The sequence below is a fragment of the Neomonachus schauinslandi genome, chromosome 11 (assembly GCF_002201575.2).
Source record: "Neomonachus schauinslandi chromosome 11, ASM220157v2, whole genome shotgun sequence".
Taxonomy (NCBI): Eukaryota; Metazoa; Chordata; class Mammalia; order Carnivora; family Phocidae; genus Neomonachus; species Neomonachus schauinslandi.
In genome coordinates, this window is record NC_058413.1 from 78,577,503 (window position 1) to 78,598,774 (window position 21,272).

The 21,272-nt window shown below is 33.6% G+C and overlaps 1 protein-coding gene and 1 pseudogene across 1 annotated transcript in view; one reads left to right on the plus strand and one right to left on the minus strand.

Moving 5' to 3' along the window:
• The window catches only part of CNTN5 (contactin 5), a 570,282-nt gene that overhangs the window by 155,470 nt on the left and 393,540 nt on the right, over positions 1–21,272 (plus strand). The window contains exon 6 of the mRNA XM_044919780.1: positions 17,116–17,319. Coding sequence (XP_044775715.1) covers positions 17,116–17,319 — 204 coding nt within the window. The remainder of the gene's footprint in view (positions 1–17,115; positions 17,320–21,272) is intronic.
• LOC110571023 lies at positions 4,940–5,683 on the minus strand (annotated as a pseudogene).

A 21,272-nucleotide genomic window follows, 5' to 3' on the forward strand; every position in this document is an offset into this window, starting at 1 on the left:
ATATCCCCAACAATATTTAATAGAAATAAGACATATGTCTTAAAGTTTCTAAATATAAATTAATTTAAATAATTTAACTTCTTAAATAGATACCATTATTCGCACAGTAAGCATATGACACAGCCCCACTCTAGATGAATATATAATCTGGCAGGGAAGATGATATATACACAATAGAACAGAAAACAATGAGAGAAATAGTACCGATACAAGAGGAATGTGTTTTGTGGATGATAATTAAAGAGTAGGGAGACCATATAATTTATTTAATAACCAAAGTGGAACATTTCTGCAAGTGAAAGGGGGAGCACTTAATAATCTTGTTGGGGAAAATGATGCCAATTTCACTGTTCCAAGTAAATTAGGACACACAATGATATGTCTATAGAATTTCAGAAAAGGAGAGTTAATTGTAAATTAAAATGACTCCTGAAGTCTTCTTCAAGAAAATGACACCGGCATTTGGCTGTGTCTAGGATATAACTGAGCAGAAGGAAGTTGAGAATAAATTCTAGTCCAGGAAAATAACATGAGACATATCGATTTAAGAATCACCCTAAGATGAAGCTTTGATTATTGTGAAGAGTTGGAGATAATATTGGATGGTTAAGAAACAGATGGGTTGAGGTATAAGAGTGGAACAGACTAATAGATTTGAAATCTCACGAAAAAGTCTCATACGAGAGAGACACTTAAAATCTATTAGTAGGCATATGACATAAATAGAGTAAAACTACTCTTAAACTCCAGTTTGATGTGAGATGGGAATATTACAGAACAACATAGAGTATAAAATGCATAGATATTTTAATTGCACATAATCTATATGTTGCATGATAAATTGGAACAAGAATAGTATATGGGTATATCACTGGCATGCAAAGTCAAACCCCATTTTTGCATAAATATATTTTTAAGTAAGATTAATGTTTTATGAGATTTTTAGAGTGACTGCTAGATTGAGTCTGCAAAGAGGGTGAACATAAAGTTATACACACACAAATATATATATATAATATATATATATACATACTAGCATTTTATGTAAAAATAACCACTTATGAACACTTCCTATATTCCTAAAATTATGTTAGCACTTTTTATGAAATTTCTCCCAAAATTTTCTAAGCTAGGTATTATAATTATTTTATAGCAAATGAACAGAACTGAAGAAGTCAGGTAATTAGTGAAGACCACACAGCTGCTTAGGTGGTGGTGAAAACATTCAAACACATTTTTGCATTGGTATGAAGTCCATGACTTTTCTATGGTGCCACATTACCCTTCATGTGCTCACTGAATTGAGTCGCATGTGGCTTAGTTCTTGCACAGAGGTCCTAGTTGAAATAGGAAGCTGGATACTTACTAACAGGTCTCATTTCATTCTACTATGATCAGTGTTAGTACCACTGACATTTTAAGTTTTTCCTTCCACTAAAAATTAGGAATGAGTACTAGAATTAAAAAAAAAAATTATCTTCCTTCTCTGCCCATTTTCTACTATGATGTATCCTGGTATTTCTTTTTTTAAGTTTTTTATTTAAATTCCAGTTAACTTACAGTGTGATATTAGTTTCAGGCGTACAATATAGTAATTCAACACTTCCATACAACACCCAGTGCTCATCAGAGCAAGTGCACTCCTTAATGCCCATCACCTATTTTACCCATCCCCCATAACCATCACTTTGTTCTCTGTAGTTTAAAGTCTATTTCTTGATTTGTTTCTGTTTTCCCCTTGCTCATTTGTTTTGCTTCTTAAATTCCACATATGAATGAAATCAGATATTTGTTTTTCTCTGACTGACTTATTTCACTTAGCATTATACCCTCTAGCTCCATCCATGTTATTGCAAATGACAAGATTTCATTCTTTTTAATGGCTGAGTTATATTCCATTGTGTGTGTGTGTGTGTATATACATATATATATACATCACTTTTACTTTATCCATTCATCAGTCAATGGATGCCACATGGCTGTTTCCATAATCTGGCTATTGTAGGTAATTCTGCTATAAACATGCAGTACATGTATTCCTTTGAATTAGTGGTTTCCTATTCTTTGGGCAAATACATAGTAGTGCAATTGCTGGATCATAGGGTAGTTCTATTTTTATTTATTTTATTTTATTTTTTTAAAGATTTTATTTATTTGACAGAGAGAGACACAGCGAGAGAGAGAACACAAACAGTGGGAGTGGGAGAGGGAGAAGCAGGCTTCCTGCTGAGCAGAGAGCCCGATGTGGGGCTGGATCCCAGGACCCTGGGACCGTGACCCTAGACAAAGGCAGACGCTTAATGACTGAGCCACACAGGCGCCTCGGTAGTTCTATTTTTAACTTCTTGAGAAACCTCAACATTGTTTTTCACACTGGCTGCACCAGTTTGCATTCCCACCAAGAGTGCAAGACAGTTCCCCTTTCTCCACATCCTCACCAGCACCTGTTGTTTCTTGTGTTTTTGATTCTAGCCATTCTGACAGGTGTGAGGTGATATCTCATCGCAGTTTTGCTTTGCTTTTCCCTGATGATGAGTGATGTTGAGCATCTTTTCCTGTGTCTTTTAGCCAGCTGTATGTCTTTGGAAAAATGTCTATTCATGTCTTCTGCCCATTTTTTAGTTGGATTATTTGGGGTTTTTTTGGGTGTTGAATTTTTTAAGTTCTTTATATATTTTGGGTACTAACCTTTTATCAGATATGTCATTTGCAGATATCTTCTCCCATTCCACAGCATGTCTTTTAGTTTTGTTGATTGTTTCCTTCACTGTGCAGAAGCTTTTCATCTTGATGAAATTCTTGCTGTTGTTTCCCTTGCCTCTGGAGAGCTATCTAGAAAAATGTTGCTATAGCCAATGCCAGAGAAATTACTGCCTGTGGTCTTCTCTAGAATTTTAATGATTTCCTGTATCACATTTAGGTCTTTAATTCATTTAGAATTTATTTTTGTGTATGGTGTAAGAAAGTGGTCCAGCTTCATCCTTCTGCATGTTTCTTTCCAGTTTTCCCAGCACCATTTGTTGAAGAGACTGTCTTTTTCCCATTGCATATTCTTTCCTGCTTTGTCAAAAATTAATTTACCATAGAGTTGTTGGTCCATTTCTCTGTTTTCTATTCTGTTCTATTGATCTATGTGTCTATTTTTGTGCCAGTGCCATAATGTTTTGATCACCACAGCTTTGTAATATATCTTGAAGTCTGGAATTGTGATATCTCCAGCTTTGCTTTTCTTTGTCAAAATTGCTTTGGCTATTCAGGATCTTTTGTGATTCCGTACAAATTTTAGAATTGTTCTACCTGTGTGAAAAATGCTGTTGGTATTTTGATAGGGATTGCTTTAAATGTGTAGACTTCTTTGGATGCATACACATTTTAACAATATTTGTTCTTCCAATCATGACCTTCCGTTTCTTTGTGTCCTCTTCAATTTTTTAAATCAGTGTTTTATAGTTTTCAGAGTACAGATCTTTCACCTTTGGTTAGGTTTATTCCTAAGTATCTTATGGCTTTTGGTGCAATTTTTCCTGGAAGTGATTCTTTGATTTCTCTTTTTGCTGCTTCATGGTTGGTGTACAGAAACGCAACAGATTTCTGTACATTGAGTTTATATCCTGTGACTTTACTGAATTTGTATTAGTTCTAGCAGTTTTTTGGTGGAGTCTTTGGGGTTTTCTACATAAAGTATCATGTCAAATAGTGAAAGTCTGACTTCTTCCTTGCTGATTTGTATGCCTTTTATATCTTTTTGTTGTCTGAATGGTGTGGCTAGGACTTCCAGTACTATGCTAAGTAACAGTGAGAGTAGACATTCCTGTCTTGTTCCCGACCACAGCTCTCAGTTTTTCCCCATTGAGCATGATATTAGCTGTGGGTTTTTCATAAATGGCCTTCATTGTATTGAGAAACGTTCCCTCCAAACCTATTTTGTTGAAGATTTTTATCATGGATGGATGTTGTACTTTATCAAATGCTTTTTCTGCATCTATTGAGAGGATCATATGGTTCTTGTCCTTTCTTGATTAATGTGGTGTATCACATTGATGGATTTGTGAATATTGAACCACCCTTGCAACCCAGGAATAAGTCCCACTTGATCATGGTGAATTATTTTTTTAATGTATTGTTGGATTTCGTTCGCTAGTATTTTATTGAAGATATTTCTTGAGTTCCATTTAAGCAATTTGTGTGCAGCCACAAGTTTCTTCAGGTGATCCTTATAAATCAGACTCTTATTTTTACCTTTAACAGTAACTTCCTAAATCAGCAGTTTCCACCAAACAACTGGTTTGTATTCTTGGAATTTGCAGTAATCCCTATAGACATATAGTTTTCTATTTCTAAAACTGTATTTTTTAACTGTCTTGGGTTGCAAGGAAATTACAGGGTTTTTTTTTTTTTCATCTTTAAGTCATTTTACTGTTTATACCATAGTCACATTAAAATTGGCAGAACTCCCATGATAGACAAAACAAAGACCTGTCATGCAAGAAAAAATAGTGAAGGCTTCATAAAGTTTAAGAGAAGTACCACAGCAACACAAGGATGGTGCAGCAATCTTAGATGACAGTGCCAAGATGTTTGAGCAGGTAGGAACAAAGGGTGCTACAGGGACAGTTGGCCTGAGGCCACTGCTGTTTCTTAAGAAGAATTTCTTAATATGCTTGGTAAGCAGATCACTTGCAACAGATGAAAATGGAGTAGGGTATCACTTCTGCAGAATAAATTCTGCAAGTTCCTGGGAAGTGTCTACAAATCTCATGTTGATAAATGGTTGCTGAATTATGATTTTGCAAAGGTATTCCCATGACCAACACCCAGGGAAATTTTACCACCAATGAAATTCTTAGGCCAAAAATAAATAGCTACATGTACCAAACCTACACATTGTGAATAAAATGGTGCCATGTTAGGGCTTGTGAAAAAACCAGAACAGGAAAAATTATTCAAACAGAAGATACTCATCCTTCTCTTCAGACAAAAGATTAACAGGATCCATCACCTCTCCAGCTGCCCTCCATTGCTCCGAGTCTTTCTCCAAATTTTCCTCGAGAATCTTTTCTTTCTGTATTTTTTTTTTTAACCTATAGAACTCTTCTCGCTCTCTCATCCAGCTCTCTGATGATATAAGCAAGACTATGTTCAATTCTGGGAATGATGGCATATTCAATGTCATTTACACACTTGTTGGTTATCTTAATAGCTTCATCCAAAGTAACAAAGGAAGTCTGAAGGGAAGCTAGTTCCACCAGTAATTCCACTGCTTTGACATAATTCCTCTTTAATTCAGCCAATTGTTTCCCACCTCTGGCTAAACTGGTCAGTTTACAACTGTTAGTTCCTTCATGGTAATATTCAAACACTGGCAAAGTAACACCTGCTACATTATCTTTCTTAGCTAGAATCTTCACTAGGGCTTTATTTACATTTTGGATAACTGTGGTGTTGAAGTCCCCTGCTGTGAATTTGGCCTCAGCAAGAGAAAAGGTAGCTTCTCTCATCACTTCACCCATCAACATTTTAGTCCCTATTATCTTCTTTCGGATCTGTTGAAATCAAAGAGCTAAGGCACCAGATTTTTTTTCTTCAGGAGGTTTCGACCTGTCTGTGCTCCTTTTAACTGAAACTTCATGATGGTCTGTGCCATGCATCAGGGAAAGATTTTAATTTGGTCTTTACCCTACATTCTGATGGTGATATTTTGGCTCGGTTCCCCGACCAGGCAATTGTGGCTGCCAACAATCACCAGCCACAGGATCTTCCTCTATGGGGTCAGCTGGTTGTCGAAATTATAGTATTTTTATTTCAGCTATTATAGTTCCTACTAGTCTTATGATTTTGGAAAATATCACTAAGTCTATCACTAGAATTATTAATTAATCACTAAACTAGAAACAGGTTTAGAAGGAAAAAAACAATAATAAAGCCCATACTTGTGGAAAATATCTAAGTAATCCATATTAAACAAATAAGTCTGAACAAGTTGGGTTTTTAAGAAGTAAATCCCTTCTGTGTCCAGGAATTAAGATTATTAAACTTTAAGGCAATAGGGCACTAACCAAAGAAAAGCCAGTTTAGAAAACTGAAAACTTCTGGGCAAATAAGTAGAACAGATAAGGGGAAATATGGAAAAGTAATTAAGTCAGGGATAACCAATATATTTTTCCCATTTTAATCTTTTATGTCCAAAGTATATACATGCATGAATATCTAACATTTGTATCTAACATGAATATTAGGCTCACAATAATGATCACAATTAATTATTTTAATGATGTTAATTTTTAAAAGGCATATTCCTATTTTAAAATGTGTTCTTTAATTGTTCAAAAACCCCTATTATTCAAACTGGACTTTATCATAACATCTAGTTCATAAACAGATTTTGATGATAATTTGAAGAGATTGACTACTTGGAAGTTAAGATAATTATAAATGTAAATATAGGTAAATATAATTACAAAACTCAGAAACCACCTGACTTTTGCAGAAATCCCTTATAGAATTAGAAAGAGCATACATTTCAAATAGTTCTTGTACCATTTATATTATTAGTATAAATCATACCAACATTTCTATTTTTTCAAACAATCAACTAAAAAATCTCTAGCCAAAAGTTTCCTGCTACATGAATTCATACAAATAGAAGTTTGAAGATTTATTACAGTAATTATATCTCAACAGAGATAAATATGTATTTTATGATTAGGATTTTTTTTCTGAAACAGGTGAGCCATAGGGACAAATCTCCAGAGCAGAAAATAAACCATTTCAGTGCCTTTTGATAAATAGACAATATCCACTATTTCTATACGGTGCATGAGAATGTGACAAATAAATTACCTTCACTGAAGATTTGCATGAAGGATTAATGAGCATTAGTTAAGCCGTAAAAGCACAAAGAGCGTTTATGAAAAATTACATTGAGCATAAGAAGTTGAGTGGGAGAGAATCTTATTATAATAGTTTATCTGACCTGAGATTCTCTACTGCACCTATGTGATAAATGTAACTTAAAAACAACCAAAATTCCACATTTAACATGCAAAATTTAGGGAAATCACAACTCTAGAGGGTTTTTCCTCTGTGATTTACCTACTAGAAGGGGGATAAATCATAAAACTCATATTTGTTTCTGTTAATATTTATCCTACAATAAGTCTTCAAATTTGCACCATAAAACTGCATAGCATTAAATTAAAAGAGGTAAAGATATCTTAAAAATTCACCATCAATAAAAAATATTGAGTGTTTTGAGTACTTACCTTATTAGTTTCCTTTTTCTGTCAATACATAGAAATAAATTAAAATTTAATTATTTTAATTGTATACAAATGACAAATACCTTTTGGATAGAATATTTCACTGAATAACACAGAAAAATTAGAAAACTTTTTTTTTTTTTAATCAAGGTTTCCATTTTTCTCCCTTTGGAATATTACCCAAGATTAATGCTTTCTACTCATCAAGCACTGCCATCTTGTGGACTCTTTTTAATTCTAGAAAATACTGGTTAATATAAAAATTATAATGTATGGAACTTTTGGGCGGTTAAATATTTGGAAAATTCTGTAAGTCCTAACGTTAGAGGAGATGAGTTAAGTATCCATGTTTGTAATCATACATAATATTTCTTTTACTCCCATGGACATCTGCATTTTAGGCACACTCTGCTGCTATTTTATAGCAGGTTTCTGTGCCAGCAAGACACATCCTTACCATTTTACATAGTTAAGACTCATGTGGCTTTTTGACAGTTTAATTAGGTTGTGACTCAATAGTTAATAAGAATATCCAGAAACCTGCTTTTGTCTGGTGAATGGAATCTAGACACTACTCTGATTAGTTACTATGAAGCATCAAGGTTTTAATTGGCAAAATTAGACCCCATATCATATATAACTCAACCTAATAAGTACTTGAAACCCTTATTACTTAGGTTTTTTTTTTTTTAAGTAAAAATTTATGCTCAATAAGAATTCTTGGTCGTTTTGATTTCTGTATCTTAGTTTCCTCATCATAAAATTGAGATACCTATTCTTGTAAGGATTACATAAATTAATATACATAAAGCACACTGTCTGGTACATACTAAGTGCTATACAAGTTTACTGGATGCTATTGGTGCCACACCCAGATCTCCTTTACCTGGTTAATGTGCCTATCCAGCAGCTGCCCCTTCCCCAGAGAATTTCCCTTTATCTAAGGAATTGTGCTCCCCGCCCTCATGACACTTCACCTATCACAGCTAGCAGCCAATATCCAACTGATGCAGGGGAACAGGATACAAAAGGCTGACTCTCTTTACCTTCCACTGCCAAACTCACCAATTCTGCAGTTAAATTTGTGTTCCGGAGTCACAAGTGGGATTAGGCCATAACTAATCTCTGGCAGGAACCACATCCTTGCTTAGCTGATTTTTCCCCCTTACTGTTTCCTGCCTTTCTTAATTCCTTCTCCTGGGAACACCTCATCAATAAATCACATTCAAAGAATCTCCTTCTCAGATTCCGTTTCTATAAAACTGACCTTCACTATTGTTGTTGTTATTATTATTAAGTGGTCTAATGTTTTGATTTAATGAGAATAAATTTAAATTACCTTGGTTATGCCTGGTATAACCATGGATGGCTCACACAGTCTTCCAGCAATTCTCCAGGCGTGTCTTTTCTTTAAGGTAAACTCTTCATACTTCTGATAAGCACATCAAGGTGATCTTCCCTAGAAAAATTCTAGAGTACATATATTCTGTTGTTAAGAGCTGGGATCTCTGGGCTTTGACAATGAATTGTGGGAAGTCTAGAGTGAATGCTTTTTAATGCAAAGTTCTAAGCCTAAATTGAACTAGCACACTGGTGAGTAAATGCTGGTCCCTGACCTGATGGAGTTTAAAACTCAATAAAAATAATTTAAAAACCCCTTAGCAAAGCAAGAAATGTAGGTTGCCTTTTGAAAAGAGTTAGCAATGACTTTTATATCTAGACACAGGGCTCTTGGAATTTAAAGACAAAAAGTCCTCTGCTGTGTGAAGCAGTCCACAGAGAAAGTAAAAATAGCTTGCTGTCACCCAGGTGGTGTAATCACTTGAACTCTATGACTTGGAATCCACTTACTCAGATTCATTCGAGTTGCAGATCATGAGAGAATGCCAGTTTACTACTGTTTCTATTACAAATATTCTTTTCTTTATCTTTTATTTTGCTAAAGGTGTTTTGAGTTATATGCGTATAAAATTTTATTTTGTCTTGGTGACATAATTTTGAAGCAGAACTCTGCTGCTTCTGACTCTAAATAATAAACAAATGGAAATACATGTTTCAAAACTTTTTTGAAAAAAGAAGAGTTGATACTGTGTTTTGTTCAACTAAGATAACTGAAATTTAAAGTAATCATACAGCCTACCTTTGTATTGAAGCAATTTCATTTTTTAAACATGACAAATGTTCTCTCATATTCTTGACAACATCTTTAAAACTACCTTGATTCCCTAGGCACTAACCAAGTGTCAGGTAGACAGCTTTAATCTATTGTTATTCTCAGAATCTTTGCCTTTAGCTATGTTTTATAGGTGCAATTCTTGACACTTGTAGAAATTAAATCCAAATGTACAAGGTTCAAGGTGAATCTGCACTGTATCATATCCTGCATTATACTAGGTCATTTATCCTGACCTAACAGCTATTCTTACTGCGTAGTTATATTGAACACTCTCATTTAAGTGGGTTACATAATCCTCAGCACAATATATAATATAAACCTTACTATCCCATTTTATGGGTACTGAAACTGAGGTTCAGAAAGATTAGAATATAATAAAAAAAGAATATAATAATTTAAGCAATATGATATAATGATAAAATATAGGCTTAGAGTGACTGAGACAACTTTGAATTTTTCCTCACATGTAATTAGCCATAATTTTCTACTGTTTCCTTACCTGCTTGAGCCCCAGAATTGTGATAATGAAGATGATTATAACAATAATAATAACTGACTACATCTAGTTCTGTAGTACTATCCTTACTCAAAATATCTCATTTAACCTATAATTTTGTCCATTTTATAGATGAGAAGACTAAGATTTTAATAAAGTTAAATAGCTTGCCCAAAGATGCATAGCCAGTAGATCACACAGGCATCTCTGAAATTCTGATCTTTGTGATTGCAAAGTCCATGGTCTTATTCACATGATTCTGCCTTCTAACAGTGAGTGGGGTGATGGGATTGGAAAACAGAGTAAAGTGTGTGATTCATAGTAAAGTCTCAAGTTAGTTCCTTTCCCAGTCCCTGGCAATATCCTAAGTAGTGTTTTGCATATAATAATTTATCGCTACTTAATTGTTGACACCTCCAGTTATCTTGATCTCAGTCCTCATCCTAAATCTAGCAGCCAATAAAATTTTTATATATGATCCATTTATAACTTGAGTTGCTGAGTCAGCTTCCTCAACAAAATGTCAGTGAACATGTCCAAGCACAGGAGAAATGACTGACCACCATGGAGGCTTTAACCTGAGAGAGAAGTTGGACCATGTCAAAATTTAATGCCCCTTCAAATTTGTCTAATTTACCTGGTGGAATAAATCATAAAAACACTTCATAGTAACTTTGTAAACATGACCCTTTGTCTTCTGTTCACAGACAACACATTCTAGACTGTTAAAACAGCCTACATTATTTCTCAGTGTCTGTATTTAGCCCTACTTCAAATGCCATCTTTGACTCGTAGTCTCAAGGCCAAATAAGTCTATACAAAAAGTCTTAGAAAGTTTCCAATGAAGTTTAATATGTGAAAAAAAAATCCACTCTTGTTCTTAAAACTTAGAGACTTATAAAAATACATATATAGATATTTTTATCCTGACCATTTATTCATCAAATATTTATCGAGCAACTACATGCCAGGCACCTTCTGCAGGGTTCTAACAATATAATGGTGAAAAAAGTAGATTTAGTCTCTGCCCTGCCAAGGGCAATTCATGTGGCTAATAGTAACACTTTCTATCACAATGAAGGTATAAATCAGCAATGTAAAAAAGATGTTTCCTACTAATTCCAGGTTGCATCCCTTTATGCTTAGTAGTAATGGATAATAGGACAATTCTCTACTTCATGATATCAGTGATTCCAAAAACCCCAAAGGCTGCAAGCTTTTTATAAACAAAATAATTGAGGTGCCAATTTTTAAAGTCATATTGTTTATGCTAGTAACTTACAACGTTCCCCTATTCAAGTATCTTCACATCAATTAATTCATCAAGAAAAAAAAGGACGGAGAAGAGTCATAGTGGATGATGGAACTGTGAAAACAAATGTAATTACAAGGCAATTAGTAAATACTGAAATTCATATGACACATATTCTACCAAGCATCATTCAGTAAAAATTAATGCAGAAATATATCAAACTATAAGTACAAAACAATTTAAAAAGCAAATGAAAAATTATATTCTTATAATAAAGAATAAATTATAATTGTAGTTCTTTGACAGATATAACATTAAACCTCACATTACAGGGGTAACTACAAAAGGATAAGATCAGGGATTTTGGTAAATAGAGCCCATCATTTGGAAAATTTTACCACAAACTGTAAGACTGAACATATCATAAAAATACAGAAGCTTCTGATTTTTAGGTTTTCCTTTTTATAGCTGACAAGGATAAAGAAAATAGGCTCCCTAGGAGAGTTGCTTTATTTAATTAGATCACTGAACAAACTCAGATGCCATATCTATTGTGTTCTCTCCAAGTCTTTTGACCCGGAGCTTCTGATGTGTACATACATTATTAGGGAGAAGAATGGTTATTTTATAACTTGTAGTTATATTAAAGAATATTGAAATGAATCATATGTGATTACTCATTGAATTGTTTTCAAGGACTTCAGAGTCCAGTATGCAATTTCATTCCCCTTTCTCACACTTTTTTCATTAATGGCACTACAGTTATGAAAAATGAGCATTGTTGCCCATATGCATACTCCTGTTTTCATACTCTGTAGATATGGAAATATATCATTTAAGTAATCATCTTATTTGTCAGGGGAGTAAAGACAGGATAGTCTGTTTTGTGACACCTAATCAGTTACAGCAATTGTGCTGAAAGTCTGCAAGGCATAAAGCCAAGAAACTTGGACCTTCAATTAGGACAATAGACAAATAAAGCCCAGCTAGAAACTTTCTTACTACCAAAATTTTAAGAATGATGAGTAAAATAAAGAAAATTTCAATATATAGCTAAACTCACAAGAAAGAAATAGAAATCCCCAGGTGTCAAAAACAAATAACTAAAATAGAGGGCTGAAATCCTAACTAAAATTGAGGAATAGTGTTAATCCTGAGGAAATCTTGGAAGCAAGGTGGATTATTTGTGTTATGGAAATTGACCCTTAAGTCTAGGAGCTTGAGGATAAATGTTCATACTGGGATAAAACACAAATCTTTGGGTCTGCCTGAGAGGGGAAATTAGAATAACGTATGCACCAAATCAGGCCTGTTACTGGCTTTGCCCTCAGTGAACTAGAATGACTCTCATGGAGAAAGATAAAAAAAAAAAAATCTCCCATGAGAATCCAAATCCTCAAACAGTCGTGCTTGTTGGCCAAATGTATACTGCTACATAGTATCAAAAATGCACTAGTGAAAATTAACATAAAAGGTAATCCCAAGCTAGGATGCACAGGATATCTCAAAAAGTAGTCATTGTTTGCTCAAATAGGGAGTACTCACTGAAGAATTATATGAAACAAAGTGGTATAAGGAATTAAAGACTATGACATCAAAGCCCACTATGTTTTACTAGCTTCCTGAATTTTATAATCTTCAGGGTCTGAGATTTTACTAGAAATATAATTAATGCTTGTTTTTTATGATACTAGAGAAAAGTTTCAGAAGGATATTAAATAAATGCAAAGAGATAATGAAAAATATAAGGTTTTTTCTCCTATAAGAGAAGAAAGTAAGCAGCCTCTTAAAAGTTTTAATGCAGTACAATATTTCCATTTTGGGCACAGTGAGAAAATTCAATCCAAATTCAGGTTGTCAGCTTTTCTATTATATACCATTTCTACTTTTTATCCTTCTTAAAATTATGAAATGCTTTGTTATGCAAAATTGAAAACTTATGATAAAATCTAAATAAGCATGTTTAATCCCCAAATACTCATCTACCTGTAAAATTTGAGAACATGCTAATTTTATATACTTTCTTCCTATTGTAAAAATATTTTATAAAACATTGACTCAATAAGCACTGTAACAGAAATAGTATTTTCTTTTTAATTTATTTATTTGACAGAGAGACACACAGCAAGAGAGGGAACACAAGCAGGGGGAGTGGGAGAGGAAGAAGCAGGCTTCCTGCAGAGCAGGGAGCCTGATGCGGGGCTCGAACCCAGGACACTGGGATCATGACCGGAGCCGAAGGCAGACGCTTAATGACTGAGCCACCCGGGTGCCCCCAGAAATAGTATTTCAATGAATGATAGTCTTTAATTGTTCACTGCTTTCTTTTTCCCTAAATTTCAAGTAATATAAGCCAAAAATTGAGATAACCCCAATAAATCCAATTTAAAATAAATTGTAAAAACATCAAAATATAGGTGAGTTATGTGTGAACAACAAATGAAACTCTTATTATAACAATTAGAAGAATCCATATTGTTAAATGTGAAAAGTCCTTGAATTTAGAGTCTAGATGAGAAGTGTGAGAACAGAATGAAGTATTTCAATTATATTCTGGGTTTTCTGTGAATAAAGCCACATGGATACCATTACATTCTTAGTAAAATATCAAGTGGACTAATGACAACCAAGTGGGTAACTGTAGCTATAAAAAAGAGTTTGCTTTAAAACATTTGTTAAAATATTTGAAAGTTTTGATACTGTTATGTGTACTATAATTATACATTAATGCAATATAACATTTCAGAATTCTCAAGCATCTATTACAACTATATTCTATGCCTTAGAAGTAATAAATATTGGCTAAATCTTGCTTATAATTGCATTCAAACATTATTAAAATTTTCTCTGGAAAATAGACTAATATTAAACACCGATAATTCTTTCAGTGTTATTTTAGGTCCCCATTGCTGTTTTCCTTATATTTAAGTGAATTACATAGAAAAAACTCCTAACCTAACAATTTTGGGGGGGGGAGGGGTGTTAATTTTTATATTTTGTAAGTACTTATTGTGTGTCAAGTTTTCGGTTAAATTATCTTATTTGAAAATTTATGAAGCAGGTAATACTCTTCTCATTTTTGAGTGAGAAAACTGAACCTCAGAGACTTAGCTGAATATTTGCTTATCTTAAACCATCTGTAAATAGCTAAGTCAGGACTTGGGTACATTGCCTCTGGAAGTTCTAATGAATTGAATCAATGAAGAAGACACATGGGGGAAGGAGAATTTGGGAATAGAAGAAATGTCGTTTTAATGTTTATCAGTTGATTGTATGGAGTATACCTGCCTAAGATAATGTCTATGAAGATGTTTCTGACCCTTCTCAGAAGTTAGTCTATGACACCACCTTTCTTAAACACATATTCATGAAAATTAATGATTTACCTTTACTGTACATATTATGTTGGTTCAGTTAAGATAAAAAAAATTAAATAGTAAAAAGAAATTAAATAGTAATAGATTAGGAAGGTATTCAAAGTTAATTAATCAGTATATAAAGTTCAAAATTAGTTACACTGACTTTCAATATGGATGGATAAGCTTCAAGTCACTGCTTGAGTATCCAGAAAGGCTGATTAAATGCCAGACTCCCCACTGGAAACTATATAGGGCCACACCGATGAATTAACTTTTAACTGCTCATGGTAGGTAGGAGAAAAGGGGTCTTAGAATCTGCTCTTTCAATCATAACAGAGGTAACTCTAATACTTACTGAGATTTGAATGCTATAGACTTACACACAATGCCTCTAATTCCTCAATTGCAGTCCGATTTTGGTCCCCACTCATCTATTGAAGTTGCCATTCAGTGATATCCCAAATGCCAATCTTAAGTAACATTTTCCTTTAATTTAGTAGGCCTTTTTCCTTGTTTGACGTTATTTAATCATGTGGAAATGGTTAAGCCATTGGCACCTGTAACACTGTGTTATCTTTATTCCCTTTGAATCTTTCCAGCAGTCTCTTCTCTTTTACTCTGTGAACACTTTCTTACCTTTATTTAGATGTTTGTGCTTCCCAGAGTATCTTCTCACTATATCTACTCCTCTTGATTTATCTCACCTACTTACTTGGATTCGATTATACCAATATACTGACAACTCCCAAATTTAACCTTCACCTCAGATTTCCTTTCCTGGCCTTCAAACACGTATTTGCCAACTGCTAGAACTCCTTACCCAGATTTGCTTCACAGACTTCCAACTCAAAATGTCCTGAAAATGAACCAATAATCTTTCTCCTTAAACTAGTTTGACTTGGCGTATTTCCATTAAACCTCTTGTACCATTCTTTTCCCAGTCACTCAAGGAGGACATGAGTATTCCTGGACTAGGACTATTTGTCTCTTTCTTTGCCTTACCTCTGATATATTTCTTGGACCAACAACTTTCTTCTCATTTTTATGATCATGGCTCTGATTCAGATTTCTTCAGCCTTCACCTTTAGTATGCAATATTATCTTATTGCTCTCTCCTGCAATTAAATCCAACCTTTGCAGACTCACCAGAATAACCTACTAATGTATGTATCTATGTCAACCCTTTCTTGAAAAACATCCAGCGGTACCACATTACATACAAGATTGAGCACAAGCTCCTTAATATAACATAAACAGACCATGTTAATCTTTGTTTAATAATTTGGATTTACCTCTAATCTCTCCAACCTCTTCTCTTACCACTCCCTTCCTTGAAATTTTCAGTCCAATAACACAAAACTGTTTGTGGTTGTCCATTCATACCATCCAATACTTGTGTGAATGAACTTTATCTTGTCCTCCTTATTCAAATATATCACTGCCTTATCAATTTCTCTAACTGGATACCAGATATTATGTCAAATTTTATTTGCCAAAATTAAACTCCTAGTTTTACTCCACCCACATCTCCAAAGAACTGCTCTTTCTATAGTCTGCCCATTTTAGTAAAACCAAATATATTCTTCTAGTTGCTCAGTGAATCGAGCCCCAAACCTAAATCCTTGACTACTCTTTTTCTCACATTTCATAATGAATCCTCAGCAATTCCTGTCAACTCCACAACCACATTTTTACCAGAACCAACACTATCATTACCACTACCATTCTAATACAAATCATTTCTATCATTCATGGCTATTTTGAAAATAGCCTCTTAGGTTAGTGGGCATTATTCCTCTTGCTTTCCCTCTGATACCTGCTTTGTCCTCACACTGTCTTTTCTCTACCAAGTAGTCAGAGAGAACTTTTAAAACATAAATTCACATGTTCCTCTCACCTCTATCACTCTCTCTTAACATGCTTTAATTTTCTTCATAGCACTTATCACCACTTGATATATACTTGTGTATTCCTGGTTTCTTCCCACTATAATGAAAACTCCATGAGACCACAGACTTTTTGTTTTCCACTTACAACAATGCCTGGTTTATTTTGTTGAATAAATGAGTAAATTAATGTAGCTTAGGTGTCTCTTATCTCAGGTAGTTTTTACTGATCACCATGATTGCTTAAGTACCCCTCGTCCATGCCTTCTTTACAATAGAGTACATATCTCCATTTCTTTATTCCATATTGATTGATAGGTTTGGGTGAATCTCTCATTAGATTGATCTTTGAGAAGGGGAAACTGCCTCTCTCATCTTTTTAATTTCAGTGCTATCATAGTGCCAATCATCCAACACACATTAAACACACATTGGAATTGGATGGATGGATGGATGGATGGATGGATGGATGAATATTAAGCATCCTTAAGAAACATTTCAGATCTTCTTATAATCATTAAGAATAAAAGTCCTTTGAACATAAAATACTAAATTATATAGGTATCTGAATGAAATATATATGGTCTTGCAAGATATCTAACTCTTAGTAAAGAATTTGTTGTTTGAGCTTTGACTGTTAATAAAATAATCTGTATCTTTCAACAATTGAATTTTGTGTATTTTCAGAGATCATCTATAGCTGGGTATTTAATGAGTTCCCTTCCTTTGTGGCGGAGGACAGCCGGCGGTTCATTTCCCAGGAGACAGGCAACCTTTATATTTCTAAAGTCCAATCATCAGATGTTGGCAGCTATATTTGTCTGGTGAAAAACACAGTGACAAACGCTCGAGTACTTAGTCCTCCAACACCACTCACTTTACGTAATGATGGTAAGTTGCATGGCAGGGTTTAAAATGGTCAGCCACCTCAACTGTGAAAAATAAAGATGTATTTCTAAACATGTAAGTCTAATACAAATATTTTTTAATTGTCATATTTAAAAGTTCTACACTTTTAGTCTGAGATTATGTATGCCTTAGAGTAAAAATGTTGGCATAGGAAAGTGATGATCTTTGGATGAGAAGTATTAACCATAATACTATACTAATGCCAAAGAGAGAGGGAGCATCTGAAAAGAAGAATTGTAATAAAGACTCCAGTTCTTTTCTTTTTGTTCTTTAGTGCTCTAAATAACATATGTGTATGAATTGCAAGCGTTTTATAGGTTCACTTTTCATTACTTTTTTATTTTAGCTACCTTCAAACTGAATGTTCAGCTTTTAATACTTCATGGTATAGTTATAATTGTTATTAATACTTTTCCAATAATAGAAGCAATTGGAACTTTAACTTTTAAGTGCAATTCAGGCAGAAATTATGATTCTATGATTATAGGTATTGCCATCTATCTACAGTACCTTCGAATTTAAACACCTCATTTGTAGTTATAGACATTTACAGTTAAGCATTGCATTAAAGAAGTCAAGTGCTATATTACCAGTTGATATATGATATGTGGCTTGCTCTGTCATGCAATAAAAAATCCATGAACGCATTATTAAGAAGTGAGCTTTAGAATCCTGATTGGTTGTCAAACTTAAAAAATAATCTATTTGACATTACTTTTTTATATGCTTAGTTTTAGAATATAGGCTGCTGCAGGGTATGCTGAGTTTCATCACAAGATTTTCGCTTACTACTCAGTTTCTCATTTTGTATATTTGACATATATATATGCACACATATATAATATATATCTTATCTGGTAGAGAGTACACATAAAATATCCAGTTTAGAGATGAAGAAGCCAATATTAGAGACATGAAGGGACCTGCCAAAGGTCACATAGTTAGATAATAGAATGGAGGAATAGCTGGGAAAGAAGAATGGAAATTGGGAAACCAATTCAGACTATTGAAAATCGCCAGCTGAGAGGTGATGAGGGACAGAATGAAAGCAGGGGTAATGGCATTGGAGAGCAGGAAATATGCGGGATATTAGAGAGGTAAAATTACTAAGATTTAATAATTAATTAAATATCAGGCTCTAAAGTAGGAAGAAGTTTTGGCACAGTTCATCAAATGTGTGATGATTCTCTTCAAAAGAGATAACACAGATAAAGGAAGAGATTGAGGAGTTGGTAAATGTGAGGAATTCCGTTTTTAATATTATGAGATGAAATTTTCTTGGGAAATCCATGTGGAAATATGCAGTAAACATTTAGATACATATGTCTAATATATATAAAAGAGGGCTAGGCTAGAGAAAGATATTTAAAATTCACCATTGTGTATCCCCTCCCTGTAGTCAAAGCTATGATTGTGAATATATGGTGTCAACTTCAAGATTATATGAAAATGTCCATAGAGTGAAAAGAAAAAAGGAAATAGATATGATTTTTAAAATTCACTTAGTTAAAAGCTTAGAATTAAGGTGATTCTCTATCCACAATTTCCATAATGTTTTTGAGCATTGTCTCATTAATTCCTTAAGAATTTAAAACATCTTTGCCTGAAAATTGTAAAAATTTGCTGTCTAGTCAATAAATATTTCCATTAACACTATCCATTTATGTAATAATGTACACTTGGTTAGTGGCTGAGGTTGACAGTGGCTGTCTTATTTTCACATAATTGACCTAAACATTACACTAACCATCATGAGAGAAAGTAGCACATGTATAAATCAGAATCCAAAAACAGATACCAGTTTCACTAGTATTTTAAAAGTTCAGTACCCAGGCCCAGATGTGTTGCTTAACTTTATCTTTTATCTTCCACAGTCAAACATTTCAAGAACAATTAAAATAATTTTATTGCCATCTAAATTCCCTTGCCCCTCTGTCTTCTATTGCTGTTGTTTGGCAAAAACTTCCAATTAATTCAACTATGCCCTTAATCTGTGACTGCCTTGAGAATCTGAAAGCTGCTAGAGAATTACACCCACCATTGATTCATGACTGCCAAATTCAAATGGACCTTCAAGAGTGTCTCTCAATCCTACTAAGTTTCTGTGGATGGCTAATCTCCCAAAAAAATCTTCTCTGCTTTCCTTAAACTGGACTGCCCATCCAGTCACAAAAACTATATGTTATTAAATTCATCTTCCTACTAACAAAATTAAATCTAACTACATCTCCATCCATACTGTTTCTCCCCAAATCTACTTCAGTAGAATTACTATACTGTCCCTCCTCCTATTAGCACCAATCCCTTCATTCTTAACTCTTTCCTTTGACCTTTACAGCACATTACATTGTTTCATATATAACCAGTACTATGTCTATTAAACTAGTAATTTTTTTATACTAACTGAATTTACTGATGCAGTTGACACTGTTGACTACTTTTTCTTTTATGAATATTTGTATTTAAAAAATCATTATTTGAGCAGTACTATGTGAAAGGTTTAATAAAGCCAATAAAAAATAAAATGAACTGTTATATTAAGGTTAATATTTAAGTTAAAAAGAAACAGGTGGAAAACATTTTCTGAATTTAAATTATATTATTCAATGACAGTTTTATTTAAGATTTTATAAGAGGATTTCAAAAATTCACATTTCTTCTTTCTGTGAATTATCTAAGGTTATTGTTTCCTTGGTGGTTATTTGTCTACTGTTTATTTTTTATTACAGTAAGACATTTATATCAAATGAATGTAACTTTTTAAATTGTTTTTTCTTTCATGAGGTTCTCATATATACTAGAAAATATCTGTTTCTTGTTTAATCAAGTTTAAATAATAATTATTGACTCCCTTGTACATATATAGATATATGTATCTCTTCTGTCCTCTAATTTATATTTATATAATAGTTTTCCATTGCTTACCTTTTTAACTTTGATAATGTACTCAAATCTTTACTGTTCTCTTAACTCTTGAAAAATAATTCTTGACTTCCTATTACATGACATAGATATATTTATCTCTACTTTTTCCTTTACCCTTTCTACACTACATTTATGCCCTTTTGTCTGCTACTTTTACTGTTACACTTTTATAAGTGTTTTAACTTTCCCATGGACTAAGTAAAAGCTGAAAATCAAATTTACAAATTATTACTATATAATTATCATACAATATCATATTTTTACAGGTTTTTAAGCTATTTCTAGATGTGTACACTGCACTAGATGTGTTCTTAATAAGTGAAACTTTGAATATAACAAAGAAATAGGCTAGTAACATTATTAAGATTTTGATATACTTTGAATGTGATTTTTCTTTTTTTCAAATATTTTATTTATTTATTTATTTGACAAAGAGAGAGAGAGAGAGCACAAGCAGGGGGAGCGGCAGGCAGAGGGAGCGGGAGAAGCAGGCTCCCCACTGAGCAGAGAGTCGGACGTGGGGCTCAATCCCAGGGCCCTGGGATCATGACCTGAGCGGAAGGCAGGCGCGCTTAACCAACTGAACCACCGAGGCACCCCGGTTTTCCTTTTTTTAAATATTGAATGTAGTTTTTTTCTTAAAATTCTCCTAAGATACAATTAATAGTTTTAATAATAGTGTTGAAATATAAACATGAGTCATCACAAAGAAAATGGTAAATGAAACCATTAGTATGGTTAAGAAAGTCCATGAAAAGAGTATGATATGAAGAGATGTGAGCTTAGGACCAAGTCTTGCATAATCCAAATTGCTTTGGAAGAGTAAAGAATAAAAATCCTGCAAAAGGTAGTGACAAGAAGTCAGAGAAGTAATGGGAAAAACAGAAGTGTAGTATCAAGAAAGCCAATGGAAATGAGTATTTGAACAAGATGTTAGCATACAGCTCAGAATGGTGACTTGGTACATGCATTTGTTGCCTGTTCCCTTTCTAAGACCCTACAAGAAGAAA